Here is an 18,446-nt window from a genome sequence, read left to right as displayed (position 1 = left end):
TCATAAAATGAGCTGCAATCCCTACATATGTGCTTAGTAGTACTAGTGTCCAACACCCACTCCTTCGGTTTATCAACCAAGTTTGTCTTGGTCACCATGGCTTCAATAACATCTTCAATCAAGTTGGCTTTTGGTTTTCCAAAGTTTTTTTTTCTTTCGACAACGACGATCTTTCTTATAGTGTTTAGGTTTGTCACATACATAGCATTTTCCTTTCTTTTGCTCTTTTTTAAATTTTTTATCATGTTTCACATTGAAGCTCTTTTTGAAATTTGTAGTCATTTTCTCCACCAGATTGGTTTTAGAAATTTGAACTTCATCATTCTTTCTAATGTTTTCTTCTACTTTGATTTGGACCACTACTTAATCCAAAATAGTGTCTTTGCTCTTGTAATTTATACTATTTTTGAAATCATTCCATATATGTGACAATTTTTCTATAAGAGAAATAACAACAAATTCATCTAACAATATCATGCCTTCTTTAGTTAGTTCCCTCATAAGTACATAAAACTCATCTATTTGGATAGACACGTCTATGTCTTCATGGTAAAATGCAAGAAATTTGTAATCACATTTTTTTTTATTTTCAACATTTTGTAGAGCATATTTGTTGTCCAAAGCATTCTAAATTTCATAGGCAAAATTGTAGGAATAGTAGATATTGTGCAGTTCATTGGTCAAGCAATTCAGCATATGGTTTTTGCAGAGATTGCCAGCCATGAACCAGTGTTCTACAACAACATAATGGGTTGGTTCCTCCATGTTCAATGGGTTCAATTTAGTCAAAAGCGGAGGCTATCTCTAACTATTCTAAGGCAAATAGAAGGCGTTGTCTCCAATACTTGTAGTTGGTTCCATTGAAATGTTCATTCTTAGAAAAATCGGGAATTGTTAACAGTATCCAATTTCCCAAGAGAGGATTAAAAGAAATAGGTTTTATAAATGCGGTTTTAAGATTGTTATAAAAATAATAAACAGGAAGGTAGGATGGAACACTTTTGCTTTCTAAAATCAAATTGAAGCAGTGTTGCAAAAATATTGTTGTGAACTAAGAATTTTAGTGAATATGAGGATCGAGTCATATTACTTGGTCACTCTCCTTAAAATCGCATTTAGCTCCTCTGGTACAGTCGGGTTAATGCAAATCGATCACTAAGATAAAATAGCCCACAGGCTATTAGTAGGTGTGCACTTGCTTATTAGACCTTTACGAACCACAAAGAATGATGCTCAGAAATGGACAATTAACAAAGAAGGAAAATTGTGTTGCGTGTATTAGTGTATTCACTAGGTCAACCAACACTTTATTTATAAAGTAATTTCAATCACCCAAATGGGCACCAATGTATCCTTTCAGAGAGATTTGTTCGAAGAGACATAAAGAAGAAGAAACATGAAGAAAAAAGTATTTAAAAAAGAAAATTAATTTTTTAAACAGTCAAATCGGTTTCAAACCAACCGGTGAAAAAAAATATATAAAGTATGGCACACACATACACCTGCACCCACGCCCTAGCCGGCCTAGCTCGGCTCAACGTGCATAGAATTATCTATGCACTTCGTTAATCTGAACTCTCAGTACTCATACTCATATGTTAATTTGCTCTTTAGCGAGACCGGATTTGTTCCTCACACAGGGTGCCTCACTTGTGCCTCACACGCACAGTGTGCCATACATTGGGAACATTTACCGTACTTATAGGTTATTATTCATGAGAGATGTTTCCAATGCACGGTGGATGTGCATGTGAGGCGCTCCTATGTGAGGAGCAGATCCCGTTCCCTCTTTAGCTCATACGTCTAGCTTGGCTCTTTAACATAACTCGGCTTAACCAACCACCTTGGCTTTACTGACGTGAGTAGCAGAGTCTCTCTAGGACCCACCTTAGGCCTCTAACCGTTCTTGCTCATAGGCCATTAGAATCCAGCTCAACTTGTGTATAGATATATATATTAATAGCAATTAAAATATTTGAGTGGTAAATATATTAATCATATATAGCCCATACGTGACTTGCCACCATAAGAGTGAAATTAAAATATTTGAATAATATCGTGATTGTAAATGGTGGTTGTCCAAATATTTAATCCCTAAATTTAATCACGTAAGTAAAACATTTAAAAATTTTTTAGTGAATTTTTTATCACATTTAAATCAGCATGGCATTTTAATCTGTTCATCTTTATTTTTTTTACTTTTGAAACTTAAATTATATGTATACAATCCATATACATGTATTTAAATATAATATTTTCAAAAGATGAAACTTCAAAAATAAGTCACACATTGTAATCAACTAGGCCAGGCACAAACTTATATTTTAGGCCCCGATTCAAATTGGTCCAGACAAAAGAGAGATTCGTTTTAAGGGAGAAGAAAGAGAAAGATTTGAGCTTTGAGGACATAAATGGAAGTGGGAGAAGTTGGGTTGGAAAGAAGAGGTGGAACCGTGGAACATAAACAGTTAAAGAACTGTAGACTTTAGTATTTGGACGTGATACCTAACCCTGTTTTTAAAATATTTGAAGAGCAGAATATACAATTATATCTTTGTTTTGTAAAATATTAAAAAGTAAAAAACTAAATAGAGTGTCAGGAGGGATGTGAAAGAAACATTGTAAGTGACGGAAACTTAATAAAAACATTAAAAAATAGAAAGTGTCTTATTTATTTATTTAGTAAGAATAAAATGGTGTTTTACCAAGAAAATATAAAACACTTACCCTGTGTTTGGTTTCAAGGAAAAAGTAGGGACAGGTTAGGTTTGTGAAAGTTTCTCGATCTTTTCATTCTTTTCACTTTTCACTACATTTTCCTATAAATCAAACAGATCCCTAATGGAACGACTAAAATGATAGAAGTTCCTTTTCATGTCATGAACTTTGTTACTTAGGCTAAGTTTGAAAGGGGGTATAAATACAAATTTAATTTATAGAGTGCAAAATCTTGTATTTTGTATGTATTTGCATTGTATAGATTTGTATTTATACTCTTTCCAAATTGAGCCTTATAGACGAGAGGAGGGTTTGTTTCATGTATGAACAAGAACTCTAGAATACTCCTTAAATAATCAATTACTCAAGAATTCTAGAATATTCTTTGGGTTGTTAAGGGCTTAAATCCTTAAGTCTTTATGATGAGAATATGTGCCAAGTTGCAATGTAGGGGATATATTTGTTCTAATCCCCCTTCGCAAATTCCTACTACATGTCATCTCAGATTTTCAGGGAGAATATATCTATCGTATACGATCAACTTTTCAGTTATTTGTTCCCTAAACTAAACTACAATTTACTTTATTTGTTTTTATGTTGTATCTCAAGAAAGTATCTATGGTTCAGGGTTTATGAGTGAAGAGCATTTGCATCTGGCCTATGTAAGGAGAGTTCGCGGTCCTCCTTAAAGCAAGTATTACTAGTCTATTCCTTTACGGAAACAAAAGATAGAAAAGGTTGAGTTAGGAACATTGATAGCAAGTTTCACCAAGGCCTATGCATTGCAAGATCCAATGAGCTCAAGCAAGCATTAACAACTTGGATTGGCTCTAAGTAAGAATAGTGTCAAACCAATTATTATTCAGGGCAAAGTCATAAACCCATAATTATCTTATTTAATAGCCAGATCTATTGTTTCCAAATCCAATTATACTAAAAATTATATTTATTTATTTAAATAATAACTTATATAATTTTGATAATATAGCCTTAATAAAAAATGACAGAAAAGCATACAATTATTTCTATATTAATAAACTAAGCATTTTAACTAATACCATCTTATTTATTATCAATTAAATTTATCATTTCAAATAAAAAATACGATAAAAATTATAAAAAAAAATAAGAAAAATGTATATATATATAATAAAATAACTAGTTCTAGGCTAAATTGATTTGGGATAGACAAGAACCAAAAAATTATTAATCAAAATAAAGTCATGAAACTAAAACCATTATAACCGTTTCAATTGGGTCTAACCCATTGACATCCCTATCGTAATGGTTGGGGGTGTAATGTGGGTCATGTTGTACATATTGGACTTTAGGTTTATGTAAGAGCCAGTGAACAGTCTACTTCTATCTCCGTTTTACTTAACAAAATCCATGCATCGCATGGGGCATAGAAATAAAAATAAAGTGAAGCGTTAAGTGAGACTGACAGGCCTTCAACCTCTCTCACAAGTCCGGATCGCCTGCAATTGAAATAGTGTGGAAGAGGGTGCATTTCGAATAACAAAAAAACACGTTTTGTGCTCAGATTATAGACCCTACCCACATGTATGGAGTGTCACCAGATGGTAAAACTCCCGTTAGTTTCATGTTTTTATTTTTTGGAACTTAAAAACGAAGAGAAGGAACCCAAAGTATTGCCCACCTTGACTTCAAATAAAAACTAGAGAAAATTCTTGAACAATACCCTGAATTTTGGGGGTTGTGTCGAGGGAGTCCCCAAACTTTAAAAGGTGTCTTTATAGTACCTCAAACTTTTAAATTGTCTAATAGGTTCCTACCATATTAATTGATCCTTAGTCAACACCATCACGTAACATTAAGTGCACATTAAATAAAAGGAGAAGAAGAGTTATGAAATCGGACACCAATCAAATGTCCAAGCTCCTGCTCCCCTGTTCAACATTATCCCCCATTCAACGATCAATTGTAACCGAATGATTACCTGTCTGTTTTCTAACTCTTTTTCCTATTCCCTTCTTTTAACACTCTAACAAAATGGATAAAATGGTTAGAAAAATATCATAATGAATAATTTTATCATTTTAAAATTATTTAATACATACATGATACCATGTAACGGATTGACTGACGATCTAACAGTAAGATCTATTAGACACAATTTAAAAATTTAGAGTACCGGAAAAGACACTTTTTAAAGTTTGGGGGTACAACCCCAAGTTTCATGGTAATGTTCAGTAAATTTCCCTAAAAGCTAACGACTAAACCTTAGCGCTATGCATCATTTCCAAAACAGTTCAAACAGCCAAAGTGATATCTTTTACTCGCACATTTCTTCCTAAAAACTTTCATGCCTTGCCGATGTGGCCTAGCCGACTTCCGGCGAATCCAGACTATTTTACGGCTGGGCTAAAAGCCTAAAAACCATGGGTGCAGCGGATTTCTCCTTTTTTTGTCTTTTCTTAGCTATTCTCTATCATTCGTCATTTTTTTTTTATTTTTTCAATAACCAATTTGGACTAATAACATAAAAAAAGGGAGAAAGCATCGTAATCAACTAATGTGGTTGTGGTTCGTCCATTTACAAGTTGCTCGTTTGAACTAACTGACCCAGCTCACCTATAAATGAGAGAAAGCGAGTGGACAACTGGACATAATAGGAGAAGTAAAACAAGGGTTGCTTAAAATCCATGGCTTTGACTGTTCTCCTGCTGCTTCTGCTTCAGCTTCATTTTTTATGGCCTGCACCAGCAACGGTGGCTATATCATCAACTCCGTCGGTTGTAAAGCCTGGTTGCCAAGTCAAATGCGGCAACATCACCGTTCCCTACCCCTTCGGTCTTAGAGATGGAGACCCAAGCTGTTACAGGGAAGGTTTCAACCTAATATGCGACCACGCTTCGACGCCTCCCAAATTGTTTGTGAGAGTAAGTGAAGATCGTGATCATTGGAAGGAGGTCATAGATATATCACTAGTGCAAGGCCAACTGCGCATATATTCTGTAATCGAATATGCATGCTACGACCGATCGGGTAAGGTGAATTCCTCCAACAGCTTCTTCGGTTTCCGTAGGTTGGCCTTGCCCTTCAGTTTTTCCCAGACCCGCAACAGATACACAGTCATCGGTTGCGACGCTGACGCGCGTATGACGGACTATATACCCGTTGGGAACAGGTTAATTTCGATAACCTGATCCAGTAGCTTTCGTTTCCAGAAAAAAAAAAAAAGCAGCTTTCGATTTCCTTCCTCAATTTTTTCATAAAGCAGCTTTTAAGTAATTTCGATAACCTGTTGCTGTCAAAATCGCAACAAGGCTGAAATAGGGAAAAATTCAGCAAATTTTAAATATTACTTACTTTTTCCCACTTTTAACAATCTAATGCAATATAAAATTTATTGAGTTTCAAAATCATTTACCTCTTTTTTTTTTGTGAATTTTTCTTTTTTCTTTTTCAAAATCTACGATGACGGAAAGATATAATAGCAGAAAGGATTTGATCAATCAAACCCCTATATATTTTGATGAAAATCCACCTAATGGTTACCAATTTTTCAGTATCATGTCTTTCTTTTATGTTTTAGTTATTCTTTTCTTCCTTTTTGTTTCTCTCGTTGATTGTTATCTTGAAGTATAAACTGCATTTTCATTTTTCAATTAACTCTTGCGTTGCATGATGCAACTCGTGTAGACAAGGATGTCAATGTCTTCAGGCATACCTGAAAGACCTGAAACTAATGGATCCAATTATATTGAGTCTCTGTCTTATTTGTCATGATTGTAATTTGGACGGTTTGATAGTAGAAAGGCATGATGTCGGAAAAACTTATAAAGTGATAATGAGAGTGATATTTATCAAAATTCATGGTTATGTTTTGATTGCTCAAAGCTGATAGATTTTCTCATTGTTTTGAAAACTGGACCAAAATCGAACCATTTAATCCGGAAAACGGTCATATTTTTCTTGTTTTAGTACATGGTACACGTTTGATTGGTCAAAACTAAGTCAATGGTCATATTTTCTCATTATTTTGAAAACTGAAACGGACCGGATGATTGAACCGTTTGATCTGGGAAACGGTCATATCTTCCTTGTTTTAGTTTTGACAGAAAACATCAAACCCTTGTAAGAAATGACATAGAATAAAAAAAATTAATTATTTTAAACTGACTTGTAAAATTTTCTAACAAATTTAAAACTCTTCTGCTGCAGTCCAACAGGCGTCCGCTTTAGTACATGGTACACATATGGGTGTGCCAACGATCGCGAAAACATGACACTCTTGACCAATGGAACATGTACAGAGTCGTATGGCTGTTGCCAGATGAACATCCCTAAGGGGGTAAAGACTTTTGATTCCTCTATTAACACCAGAACCCCTAATGAACCAGACACCGATGTCCTGGATGCCAATCCATGCAAGTATCATTTCCTTGTTGACTACGAATGGTACAACTACTTTTCGGTGGCCGATATCCGGGGTTTTGATTTCTATACCAGAAACGGAGGAAAAGTTCCGGTAGTACTCGATTGGGCAATAGAGAGGTTCTGGTGTGAGAATGCTTCAACTACAGATCCCAATTACGCCTGCCGCGGCAACCACAGTGAATGCTTAAACTCCCCCAGTGGTTGGGGATATCTTTGCAATTGTTCACAAGGCTACCTAGGCAACCCTTATCTTGATGATGGATGCCAAGGTATGTAACTACTTAACCACCCTCTCCTTGTTCTTTTTTCCACAATATTTCTACAAAGAACTTAATTTGATTGCAGACATAGATGAATGTGCGAAGCCAGAAAGCCATGACTGCACAGAGCAGGCGGTTTGCACAAATACGCCTGGGAGCTTCAAATGCACTTGCCCACCTGGTACAGAGGGGGACGGAAAAAGGAAAGGACAGGGTTGCATCCCTCTGCCGCCTTCCCGAACAAAATTACTGGTGACACAAGTCCTCATAGGTAATACAATAAGGCTTTGTTTGGTTTAGAAAAAATAAGAGAGAAACAAATGCAAATTTCCTGTTCACTTTATCTTTGGATTTTGCTTTACTTTGCTTAAGCTTTTGTTTTACTTGATTTCCATTCAAATCATTTGCACCCACAAATTTTTGCACCAATACCCAAAAAAATTGCACTGCAAACCTTTAGCAAATTCTTCTTAAAGCTTTTTTTTTTAAAGAAGGATACTAACAGAGAAACAGAAGAAATCACACAACTTAGTTTGGCACATCCTATATTCACGGAGGAGAGTGTGTAGGAAATCCCATTTGTATAGGAAACAACTAGATAGATTTAGGCCCTTCTTTGCAAGGGAGTGGGCCACCATGTTCCCATGTGTGTATTTGTGTTTTTGCAACACTACATGTAAGCACATGTGTATTTGAGGCATGGGCAGTTGGAGATTTTACAAGAAACTTGACACGTATATGCTTTGTTAAATTAGCAACTACTATTTTTTTGGTTGATTTTTGACTGGCCAAGTTATATGGATGATGCAGGTGTGGGTTTAGGTGCAGTGTTCATACTTGCTAGTTACTGGTTATACCAAGTTTTTAAGAAAAAGCAGATCAAGAATCGCAAAGAAAGCTATTTCAAAAGAAATGGTGGATTGCTATTGCACCAACAAGTTTCAACAAAGGAAGGTAATGTTGAGAAAATAAAGATTTTTTCTGCGGAAGAATTAGAAAGGGCAACTGATCAATATAATGAGGATCGAATTCTTGGTCAAGGAGGTCAAGGTACTGTGTACAAAGGTATGTTACAAGATGGAAGAATCGTAGCAATCAAGAAATCTAAAATAGTGGATGAAAGCCAACTTGAACAATTCATAAATGAAGTTATTATATTGTCTCAGATCAATCACAGGAATGTGGTTAAATTGTTAGGTTGTTGCTTAGAGGTAGAAATTCCTCTACTAGTTTATGAGTTCATCTCTGGTGGTACACTTTCCCATAATATCCATCATTATGAAGATTTTCCATTATCATGGGACAACCGTTTAAGAATTGCTACCGAAGTTGCCGGAGCAATTGCTTATTTACATTCAGCAGCTGCTGTGCCAATCTATCATAGAGACATAAAGTCTTCAAACATTCTCTTAGATGATAAGGGTAGAGTTAAAGTTTCAGATTTTGGGACTTCAAGGTCAGTTGAAATTGATAAAACTCATCTAACCACCATTGTACAAGGGACATTTGGATACCTAGACCCTGAATATTTTCAGTCAAGCCAATTCACAGATAAAAGCGATGTTTATAGTTTTGGGGTTGTTCTTGTAGAGCTTCTAACAGGAGAGAAGCCAATTTCTTCTACTAGACAAGCAGAAGGGAAGAACTTGGTCACATATTTTGTTTCTAAAATGGAGGAGAACCATCTTTTTGAGATTCTTGATGCTCATGTTATAAACGAAGGTAAAAAAGAGGAGCTCCAAAAAATTGCTGACCTTGCAAAGAGATGTTTGAATTTAAAGAGAAAGAAAAGACCAACAATGAAAGAAGTTGCCTTGAAACTTGAAGGTTTAAGGAGCTTTGCAGGGCATTCTCAAATTCAACGGAACACCGAAGAGGTGGAATACATGATAGATGAACCTTATGGCTTATGGAGTGCTACATCAACCTCAACTGGGCATACAAGTTTAGAGAATGATATCATTTCACAACTGGAGGAAAAACCACTACTAGTTAACTCATCGTCCTAGTTGTCGCTAGTATACTAGAAAATATTTCATTTTTAGTTGTCACAGCTTACAAGTTTACATGATATGTATTTATAATCATCCCAAGTGAAACCTGGGAAATACTTGTCTAAGTAAATTCATGTTTCCAAGTAAAAACAAACAGGGCTTTATAGATAAATTTGATATCATAAAGTAAACATTTAAAACCTCCTCAATGAAAATGTCTAAAACTTCCCCGACTTTTGGATACCTTTAAGTTGTGTTTGGTTTACAATGATCTATGTACAAATATATTATATATTTCTTTTGGACACCTTTACTGTGGCAAAAAGTACCTCTAATATATGAATAATCTAGAAGTCGATCGTAACCATCCTTTCAATTCACCAATACAACATACGATATATTATATGCCGTCAATGATCAAACAATTTGTTACTTCGATTGGTCCATCATCCATAGTAGCAATCTGTTCATTTGTAAAACGACCAATGTTGAGGGGTATCTTGGTAATATAAAAATATATCTGAAGAGAAAATCATATTATGATAGTTAGAGTGATAATTTTGTATTCTCGGCTTGACCAAGCCTGGCCTTCCCGGACTGAGACATGGGCTAACTTAGAGTTAGAGTTAGTGTGGGCCAGGCCTATCAAGGGATATCTAGTGTCAAGCAGGTTCTAACTTCAAACTGGTTGGGTAGGCTGCATTTGGAAACGATGCAAATAAGTGTAACTGCAAATATGTAGAGTATAAAACGATTCATATAAATTGTAAAGCTGGATTAGTTTTGCATTTTAATAAAATATATGAATTTCAATAAAATATATGCTTTTTCTTATCAAAAATCCACTTAAATACAAATTAACTTCTTTTTTATTGATGTATTTTTACATCTTATTATCAATTTAAATATGCATTAATCTGTCATTTGTCAATGCATAAATGTAGTATTATCAAACACAAGCAAAAATGAATCAAAGTGCAAATTTACCCTAAACCAGAATTTACACTTCATTTGAATCGTTTCCAAATGCAGCCTATACTGCTAAACTGAAATTGGCCAGCATCACCTTTTTAATTGAAAAGAATATTATTGGTGAGGCTGTCAATGGATCCGGAAAGCAAATTTAAAGTATTGATAGTTTGATATCGTATCTTTTGTACTTCGATTTAGGAGTGTTTCATGTCAATTCTTTTTTTATTAAAAATAAATAAAAAGTGCATATAAAAATACATGCCAAAAATAAATTTTAAAAAATAAAAAATAAAGTGCATGGTTTTTGCAAAGAATTGGGATCTGAGCGCACCTTACATTTTCTATACACATAAATATAGAAAATATACTCGATACATAATGAGATGTGTCCGTGAGGTTCGTATGAGGAGAGCTGTACGAGGAGCAAATGAATTGAGTCGTTTAAAGAATGACTGAATAGGGCCCATTTGGTTGAGCTACCACAACTGGATAGCACATTAATTCCAAGGACAGTTACCGTTTCTGTCCATCTTATCTGTTTGAGTAAATGAACCTATCTCATTGGTCATTGGAGGTTTTTTCTTGCCAATATTCATAATTTTATTATTTTTTCTCAACTGCCTAACCCAACTAGTTGACATTGTAGCATTATAGCATTGCAATATGCAATACATGTAAACATGGCCTTGCAACATTCAGCTTTCAGGTTCAGCTTGATCCAATCCGGTTGAGTATCTAGTTCCATTTAGCTGGAAAGGGTTTGTGTTTGGGTTAGGTGCACTGGAGTCGGTTTAGGTTGAATTGGAATTGAGGAGGGGATTTGACTCGAATTTAGTAGATACGTGGATGTGACATGCCGATTAGACTATGATTCAACATTTTTTGCCACATCAGTGGGCCAAGTCACCTTGGTGTCTCAGGCACCTCGGTTAAGACCGAGGTCTGAGTAGTTCGAGATGGCCCAACCTACCGAGGTGACATGTAGCAGATTTCTAGAACTGAGCCAGCTATCTTGGGACTCTTCGGGATCACGCTGTATGACTGAAGGTCTTATCCTTAGGGGTGTCCACGATTCAGTTAACCGAACCATGGCCCCTTTTTGTAAACCGAACTGGTGGTACCGGTTTTTTCATTTTGCTAAACCAAAACCGAACCGGTACCACCGGTTAATTGGCCCGTCGGTTTCAAATTTTGACTGGTTCGGTTCTTTGATTTTTCAGTTTTTTATATTTATAATATATATTTATATAAATATATGTATAATATTATATTATAAATAATAAATGATATGTAATATATTAAAAATATATAATATATTTGTACATAGATCATTATAAATATAAAATAAGTATATGTTTATATATAATGAATATATATTTATATAAAATACATAGAAAATATGTGACATATATTAAAAATATATAAAATATACATATAAATATATATACTGGTCGGTTCGGTTAACCGTCGGTTTTTTTATAGGTTAACCGAAAATCAAACCGGTCCTTCGGTTTTTCAAAAATTCCAAACTGACCGGTTCGGTTAACCACATTTTGCGGTTCGGTTTTCTCGGTTCGGTTCGGTTTTCATGGACACCCCTACTTATCCTCATCCTGCCCGAATTGAGCGGACACGATAAGCCTTATCGGCTAACACGAAGTCCACCTCTCGATGAGGAACGGACTCCTAACAGCGTGGGCCAAGGATCTCTGAGGTGTTTCGTGAGACCCGCGGCAGCTCAACTATATAAGGGCACCTACCCCCATAAAACAAGGTACACACGATTTATTGCATTCTATCTCTCTCATTCCCAAGCTTTCAACTCGCACATTAAGATACTAACTTAAGCATTAGAGTGACCACGCCGAGTGAACCACCCTAGGTTCTCTAAGCACTTCTTCCTTGCAATTCGATCAGCTAGCTAAGCGTTCGACGTCTGAGCTGCCCTCCAGCTAAGAGCAACCAGATCGTGCACCATCAATTGGCACCATCTATGGGAATCGCTACACAAAAGCTAAGTTCCTACTTCTAGTTACTTTTTCTTCCTACAATATTCTATCAATGGCATCATCAAGTAACATTGGAAAGAACGTCGAGACCTTCGTCACTAGGGGGCACAATCAACTTGCACTCAACACTGAGGTTCCCTCGGTAACCATTGGCCAGTTCACCATCCCCTGACCATTCTAGGGGTACAAATAGTTCAAAGCCAAACCTTCGTCACTCAGTCGGCCAACGCTCCTTTGCCTCATGTGAGTGCCACTCTCCCAACTACAGAGTTGTCTGTGGTTCTGGCTGGGATAAAAGCGCAGCAGTTCCATGAGCTGGTGTAGAGCATCCGACTCATGCAGCTGCAGATGTAGCAATTCCAGTACCGGTAATACCAGTACCAGTAGTTCTACTATCAGCAACAGTTCCCCCCCCCCCTCTCCAGCAGAATCAGAACTAGTAGAGTGTCTGTCAGTCTTCTCCCTGGGCTACAGGGCCATCTCAGGTCCCAACCCCTCCTTGGGGTCAGACCCCACCTCGGGACCTAGCAGCAGGTCGGCGTACATCACCACCTCGCCAAGTGATAAACCAGAGAAATTGGCCCCAGCACAGCCGTCAGAGCAAGATTGATCAACAACAACGATCACAACACGAGCACCAAGAAAATCAAGTCAGCAACCAGTAGCCTAGGGTAAGAGGTGCGGACTCAGTTCGAGACCCCTCTATCCCCCGTAGCAGTCAGGACCCACCCCACGCTCATGAGCACATTAGCAACAGAGATCAGCTCCCTCCTCGCGGCAACATCCGAGATTAGGAGAATACCAGGGTCTGGTCCTAGCCAGCACCATGGTAAATAGCATCAACAAGGAGGCTGCAAAGAAGCGACGCCATCGTAGAGCACGCCGCAACTCGGCAAAGAGCAGTGCCCCAACAGCAGTGGTAGAGAAGGGAAGGGAAGAAGTGAGCTCGGTAGCTGCACAGCCGGCTCCAGTTTTGTTGAGTCGGCCTTCCCCTCATGCACCGGAAATCATTTCGGCCCCAAGGCCGAAGAACTTCAAGACACCCGCCCTAGAGATGTACGATGGGAACTCCGACCTCAATGACCACGTTGACAGCTTCCAGTCCCTGATGCTACTTGTCGGAGCGGACGACGCAAGCCTATGCATGGCCTTCTCAACAACATTCAGAGAAACAGCCTAGTCGTGGTATAGGAACCTGCCTCTGGGATCAATAAAAAACTGGCATTTGTTCGTGGACCTGTTCACAACCCACTTCGTGACTAGTAAGAAGTGCCTGAAGTCCGCGACGAGCCTTTTGAATGTGGTACAATGGGAGAACGAGTCCCTCTGAAGTTACATCAAGAAATTCAATTCAAAGAGATTGTAGATACCCGACCTCAACTGCACCGTGTAGCTCACCGCGGACCAGAAGGGAGTTCACCATGCCAATTTTCATTGGCATCTCGAGTTGAACCCTCCAAAGACTATGGAGAGTTCCTCAATGAGGCCGATAAATTCATCAAGGCTGAAAAGGTTCTCGGGTCCCGGTTAGAGCTACACTAGGGTAGAAAGAAGAAGAGAGAAGATGACGAGAGTAGTAGCAGCAAGCACCGGCGATGAAAGAGCAAGTCTCCAAAGAAAAGTAGGTCCCTGCGCATCAGGCGAAGCAAGTCGTCGAAGAAGTCACCACCTTGGGTTATAGGTTAGGTCGGTGATCTAGGACCCCTCCTATCCAGAGATCCAGTTACACCACCTTGAACGCTAAGCAGGGCAAAATCTTGATGGCCATCAAGGACACAAGCTACGTCAAATGGCCACCCAATATGAGAGGAGATCTAGCCACTAGAAACCCCAACCTATATTGCCATTTCCACCACGACGTCAAACACAGCACTAAAGGCTGCCACAACTTGAAGGATGAAATCGAAGAGTTAATCCGCCGAGGATACTAAAAGCATTTCATCAAGTACAAAGACAGGGAAGTGGAAAATCAACCTGCTGACAAGAGGAGTGATGCACCAGAATCGAGCAAGTGGAACGATCGTGACCAGCAACCACCTTGGTAGCCACTGCCACCAAAGGATAGGACAATCTACGGGGTGATCAACATGATCACCGGTGGATCCATTGTAGCGGGGTACAGCACGACAACAGGGAAGTTATCAGTCCGGGAGCTCGTACACGAAGAAGAAAACCCACCGAAGTGCCCTCGGGTGGAGGAGGTGATTAACTTCACTGAGGACGACACTCACGGGATCCAGTACCCACACGACGACACCCTCATAGTCAAAATGGTGATCAACGACTTTCAAGGTGAAGCGGATATTGGTGGACTCAGGCAGCTCTACAGATATCCTATTTTTGGAGGCATTCAACAAACCACAGCTAGAGCGGAAAGACTTGCAACCAGCAGACACACCCCTGGTTGGGTTCAGCGGGAACGTGGTGAAGCCCCTCGGTAGAATCACGATCTCGATTGCAGCAGGAGCGAGGCCCAACACAGTACGGTTCGAGCACACGTTCTTGGTGGTTGGGACTCCGTCCCCCTATAACACAATTCTAGGTCGGCCCATCTTGCATGCCCTATGTGCGATGGTGTCGACCTACTATCTCGCAATGAAGTTTCCAACGAGCTACGGAGTGAGGGTAGTACGGGGCGAATAGCTAGAGTCATGGAAGTGCTACGTGGTCATGCTGAAGGGCAAGGCGAAGTTGGCGGACGACGTCAAATTGGAGCCACCCCCCAAGCACACCGAGGAGCGAGCCGCTCCCATGGAAGAGATGGTCCTGGTCTTGGTCTCTAATACCAAGCCCACGAAGACGCTCCAGATTGGCGCACGCCTAAATGAACCACTCTGGTCACAACTAGAAAGTTTTTTACTCAATAATTTGGATGTTTTTGCTTGGTCGGCTACAGAAATGCCTGGCATAGACCCTAGCATAATAACTCGTAAGTTGAATGTGGATCCTTTAGTCAGGCCAGTTAGACAAAGAAAAAGGAACCTCACCCCGGAGCAGTGGAGGGTTGTAATGAGGAGGTTGGGAAGCTCCTCGTAGTAGACTTCGTTAAAGAGGTCTAGTATCCTAGCTGGGTAGTCAATCCTATGCTCGTGAAGAAAGCCAATAGCAAGTGGAACATGTGCATCGACTACACCGACCTCAACAGAACCTGCCCGAAGGATAGCTTCCCCCTTCCCAGAATAGATCACCTGGTAGATGCAACCTCGGGATAGAAGTTGCTAAGATTCAAGGATGCCTACTACAGTTACAACCAAATTAGGATGGACTTAGCCGACTAGGAGAAAACAACTTTTGTAACCGAATTGGGGCTATACTGTTATAAAGTAATGCCCTACGGACTAAAAAACGCTGGAGCGACCTTCTAGCGACTTGTAAATAAAGTTTTTAAACCTTTGATTGGAAATAAAATGGAATGTTATGTTGATGACATGGTCATAAAGCCCCAATTCTCTACTTCTTTAATTGATGATTTAAATTCTATTTTTCAAATTTTAAGAATATTTAACATGAATCTCAACCTAAACAAATGTGTCTTGGGGATCACGTCGGGCAAGTTTCTTGGTTACATAGTAAACCGATGTGGCATCGTGGCCAACCCAGAAAAAATAAAGGCCATACTCGATATGAGACCACTTCAGAATACAAAGGAAATACAAAGGCTAACTGGCTGGGTTACTGCCTTAAACCAGTTTATGTCTAAATCGGCAAGTCGGTGCCTACACTTATTTAAAACCATAAAGAAAAATGAGGACTTCGAAAGGACCGAAGAGTGTCAGCTCGCATTTGACGAGCTCAAAAAGTATCTAAGTACCCACCGGTCTTAACCCAACCTGAAACTGGAGATAAGCTTAGACTATATCTATCCGCGAGTGACGTGGTGGTCAGCTCGGTACTAATCCGAGAAGTAGACTAGGTCCAAAGGCCCGTCTACTACATAAGTAAAGTTTTGCAGGCAGCTAAGACTAGGTACCCCAACATCGAGAAGTTGGCCTATGCCCTAATCATCGCAGCTCGGAAGCTACGCCCCTACTTCCAAGCTCACACCATCGTTGTCTTCACCGATAGACCATTGAGGAACGTTTTACAGAAGCCCGAGGTCTCAAGCAAACCGATGAAGTAGACCATTGAGCTGAGCGAGTACGACATCCGGTTTGAGCCATGCCCAACTATTAAAGTTCAAGTCTTAGCGGTTTTGTCGCAGAATGCATGTTCAGCACACCAACCCCTGAAGTGGCTAAGCCGACCAACACGTCGGAGGCATCAACCAGTGCGGCACCGGTTCCAGTCAGGGAAGCCCCAACCTGGGATGAGGAGCCCTGGATCCTCCATGCCAATGGATCGTCTAATTAGCAAGGAAATGGAGCTAAACTCATACTGTACGGGCCGAGCAAAGTAAAGTTGGAGTATGCTCTCCGGTTTTGATTCGAATTATTGAACAACAAAGCGGAGTACGAGGCACTGATAGCCGGGCTGAACTTGGCGAAGGAGGTCAAAGCGAAGCATGTCGTGGTATGTAGCAACAACTTGAAAAGATACTACCTGTGAGCTCGGGAGCAAAGAATCCGCAAGATTTTTCCCAATTCCAGATGACCAGCGAACTGGTCAGGCCAAACGTCGGCTACATGATTCAATGGAGAGTGGACTACGAGTTGTTCCCAAAGCCCAAGGGCCACGGTGCCGAGCTAATAGTGACCTTGGTGCTAAGTGACTAATAAGACCCAGTCACTCCCTAAGCATATGGGCAACACAAGCAAAATCAACTTATGACTCACCGGTGCACAGGCAGGTTGAGCATATATGCTACAATGATTGTCTACTTCTGCTCACATTAACTTCGGGTTATTCCTTACTGTGCCTAGTTCATTAACTCGGCACCTCGGGGTAACCAATTATTGTATGTGGAGTGACAAAAAGTATTTCATTACTTCTTAAAAGAAAAAGATATTTGGTATATTCAACAGAAAAAAAGGAGAAGAAAGAAGAAAATTCTACTAAACCGAGCTCAAAGGCTCGATAGATTTCATATGTACAAGGGGGTCCAAAGAAAAGAGGCAAAGTTCAATCTTCATGGGCCGGTTCAACCTCCATCACATCGTCATCTACAACAACCTCACCAGTCTCAACGACCTCATCGACTGCGGCGTCCGAGTCCTTCTCTGTTGCTCCCCTGTCAAGCCCGTTGTCACTCTCCTCTTCGGAGCCCAGATCTTGGTCGGCTTCTAAGACCATCTCCGTGGTGATGGCTCCACAATCAAGCTCGGGGAACTTGCACCTAGTCAACCACCTACACAGCTTGAAGCCCTTCCGATAGGCGTCTAAGTCGACCTCCTCCCTCATCTGATAGTACTCCGATGAATTCTTATAGGCAGCGACAATAGCGATCCTGACATCCTTAATGCCTTGAGTAAGAATGGCCTCACGTTCGTCGAAAGCAGCCCTTAACTCCTCGACCTCCTTCTTCAACTCTTCGGCCACCTTCGCCAGTCATTGGTTCAGTTCATTCTTTGCACACATTGTGGCCTCAAGCTTGTGAAAAGAGTCAACTACCTTCATCAAGCGGCTCTAGCACTCCATGAGCAACGTCTCGACATGATCTAATTTCACCTCAACAGCCAATACCTCTTTAGGTGCAACTCGGACCGTTGTGTGAGGGAGTGGATCAGAGAGTTCACCTGCAATGGAAGCAAATTTTTCTAAGTACGAAAGTTGGAGCGAACTGAAGCAAGATGAATCAAGGTCGAAGACATACCACCATGTAGTGATTAGCAGCCTTGGTCCTAAGTTGACCGACAGGCAGCCTTGTGAACTTGGTGACCTCATTGGGGAAGACCCTGTCCCTACTTTTTATGAGGCTAGTTCGAGCGTTCATGATGCTCGAGACCACCTTGGGGCCCTCACTAGAAGAGTTTCCCTGGAGGTAGCGATATGGGGCTCAGATGTCGGGACTACCTCAGGTCAACGAGGCGGAGACTCCTTTTCCTAGTCCTCAACGACCAGGTTGACGACTAGGGGATCCTCGGTGGCTATAGGGGTTGTGGGCTCAATAGTGGGCTCAACAGCGGGCTCATGGGAGGTGTCACCTCGAGCCA

General features: G+C 40.0%; 1 protein-coding gene across 2 annotated transcripts; it reads left to right on the top strand.

Moving 5' to 3' along the window:
• Positions 1-5,347: 5,347 nt before the first annotated feature.
• LOC104608937 (putative wall-associated receptor kinase-like 16) lies at positions 5,348-9,530 on the top strand. 2 transcript variants are annotated; one of them, XM_088892040.1, is made up of 4 exons: positions 5,348-5,869; positions 6,907-7,391; positions 7,468-7,653; positions 8,193-9,530. In XM_088892040.1, exons 1-4 carry the CDS (start codon positions 5,385-5,387, stop codon positions 9,389-9,391), a joined length of 2,355 nt encoding a protein of 784 aa, XP_088748166.1. In that variant the 5' UTR covers positions 5,348-5,384; the 3' UTR covers positions 9,392-9,530. The 2 variants fall into 2 exon arrangements, with proteins under 2 accessions (XP_088748166.1, XP_088748167.1); XM_088892041.1 differs by having other exon boundaries at positions 5,575-5,727.
• The last annotated feature ends 8,916 nt before the right edge of the window (positions 9,531-18,446 follow it).

This window comes from Nelumbo nucifera, chromosome 7 (genome assembly GCF_055504915.1).
Source record: "Nelumbo nucifera cultivar China Antique chromosome 7, China Antique-T2T, whole genome shotgun sequence".
Lineage (NCBI taxonomy): Eukaryota > Viridiplantae > Streptophyta > Magnoliopsida > Proteales > Nelumbonaceae > Nelumbo > Nelumbo nucifera.
This window is presented reverse-complemented; position numbering and strand designations above follow the sequence as displayed.

Coding starts and splice junctions, on each gene's coding strand:
- LOC104608937 (XM_088892040.1), top strand. CDS start 5,385: ATGGCTTTGACTGTTCTCCTGCTGCTTCTGCTTCAGCTTCATTTTTTA. Junction 5,870..6,906: donor TATATACCCGTTGGGAACAG/GTTAATTTCGAT, acceptor CTTCTGCTGCAG/TCCAACAGGCGTCCGCTTTA. Junction 7,392..7,467: donor TCTTGATGATGGATGCCAAG/GTATGTAACTAC, acceptor ATTTGATTGCAG/ACATAGATGAATGTGCGAAG.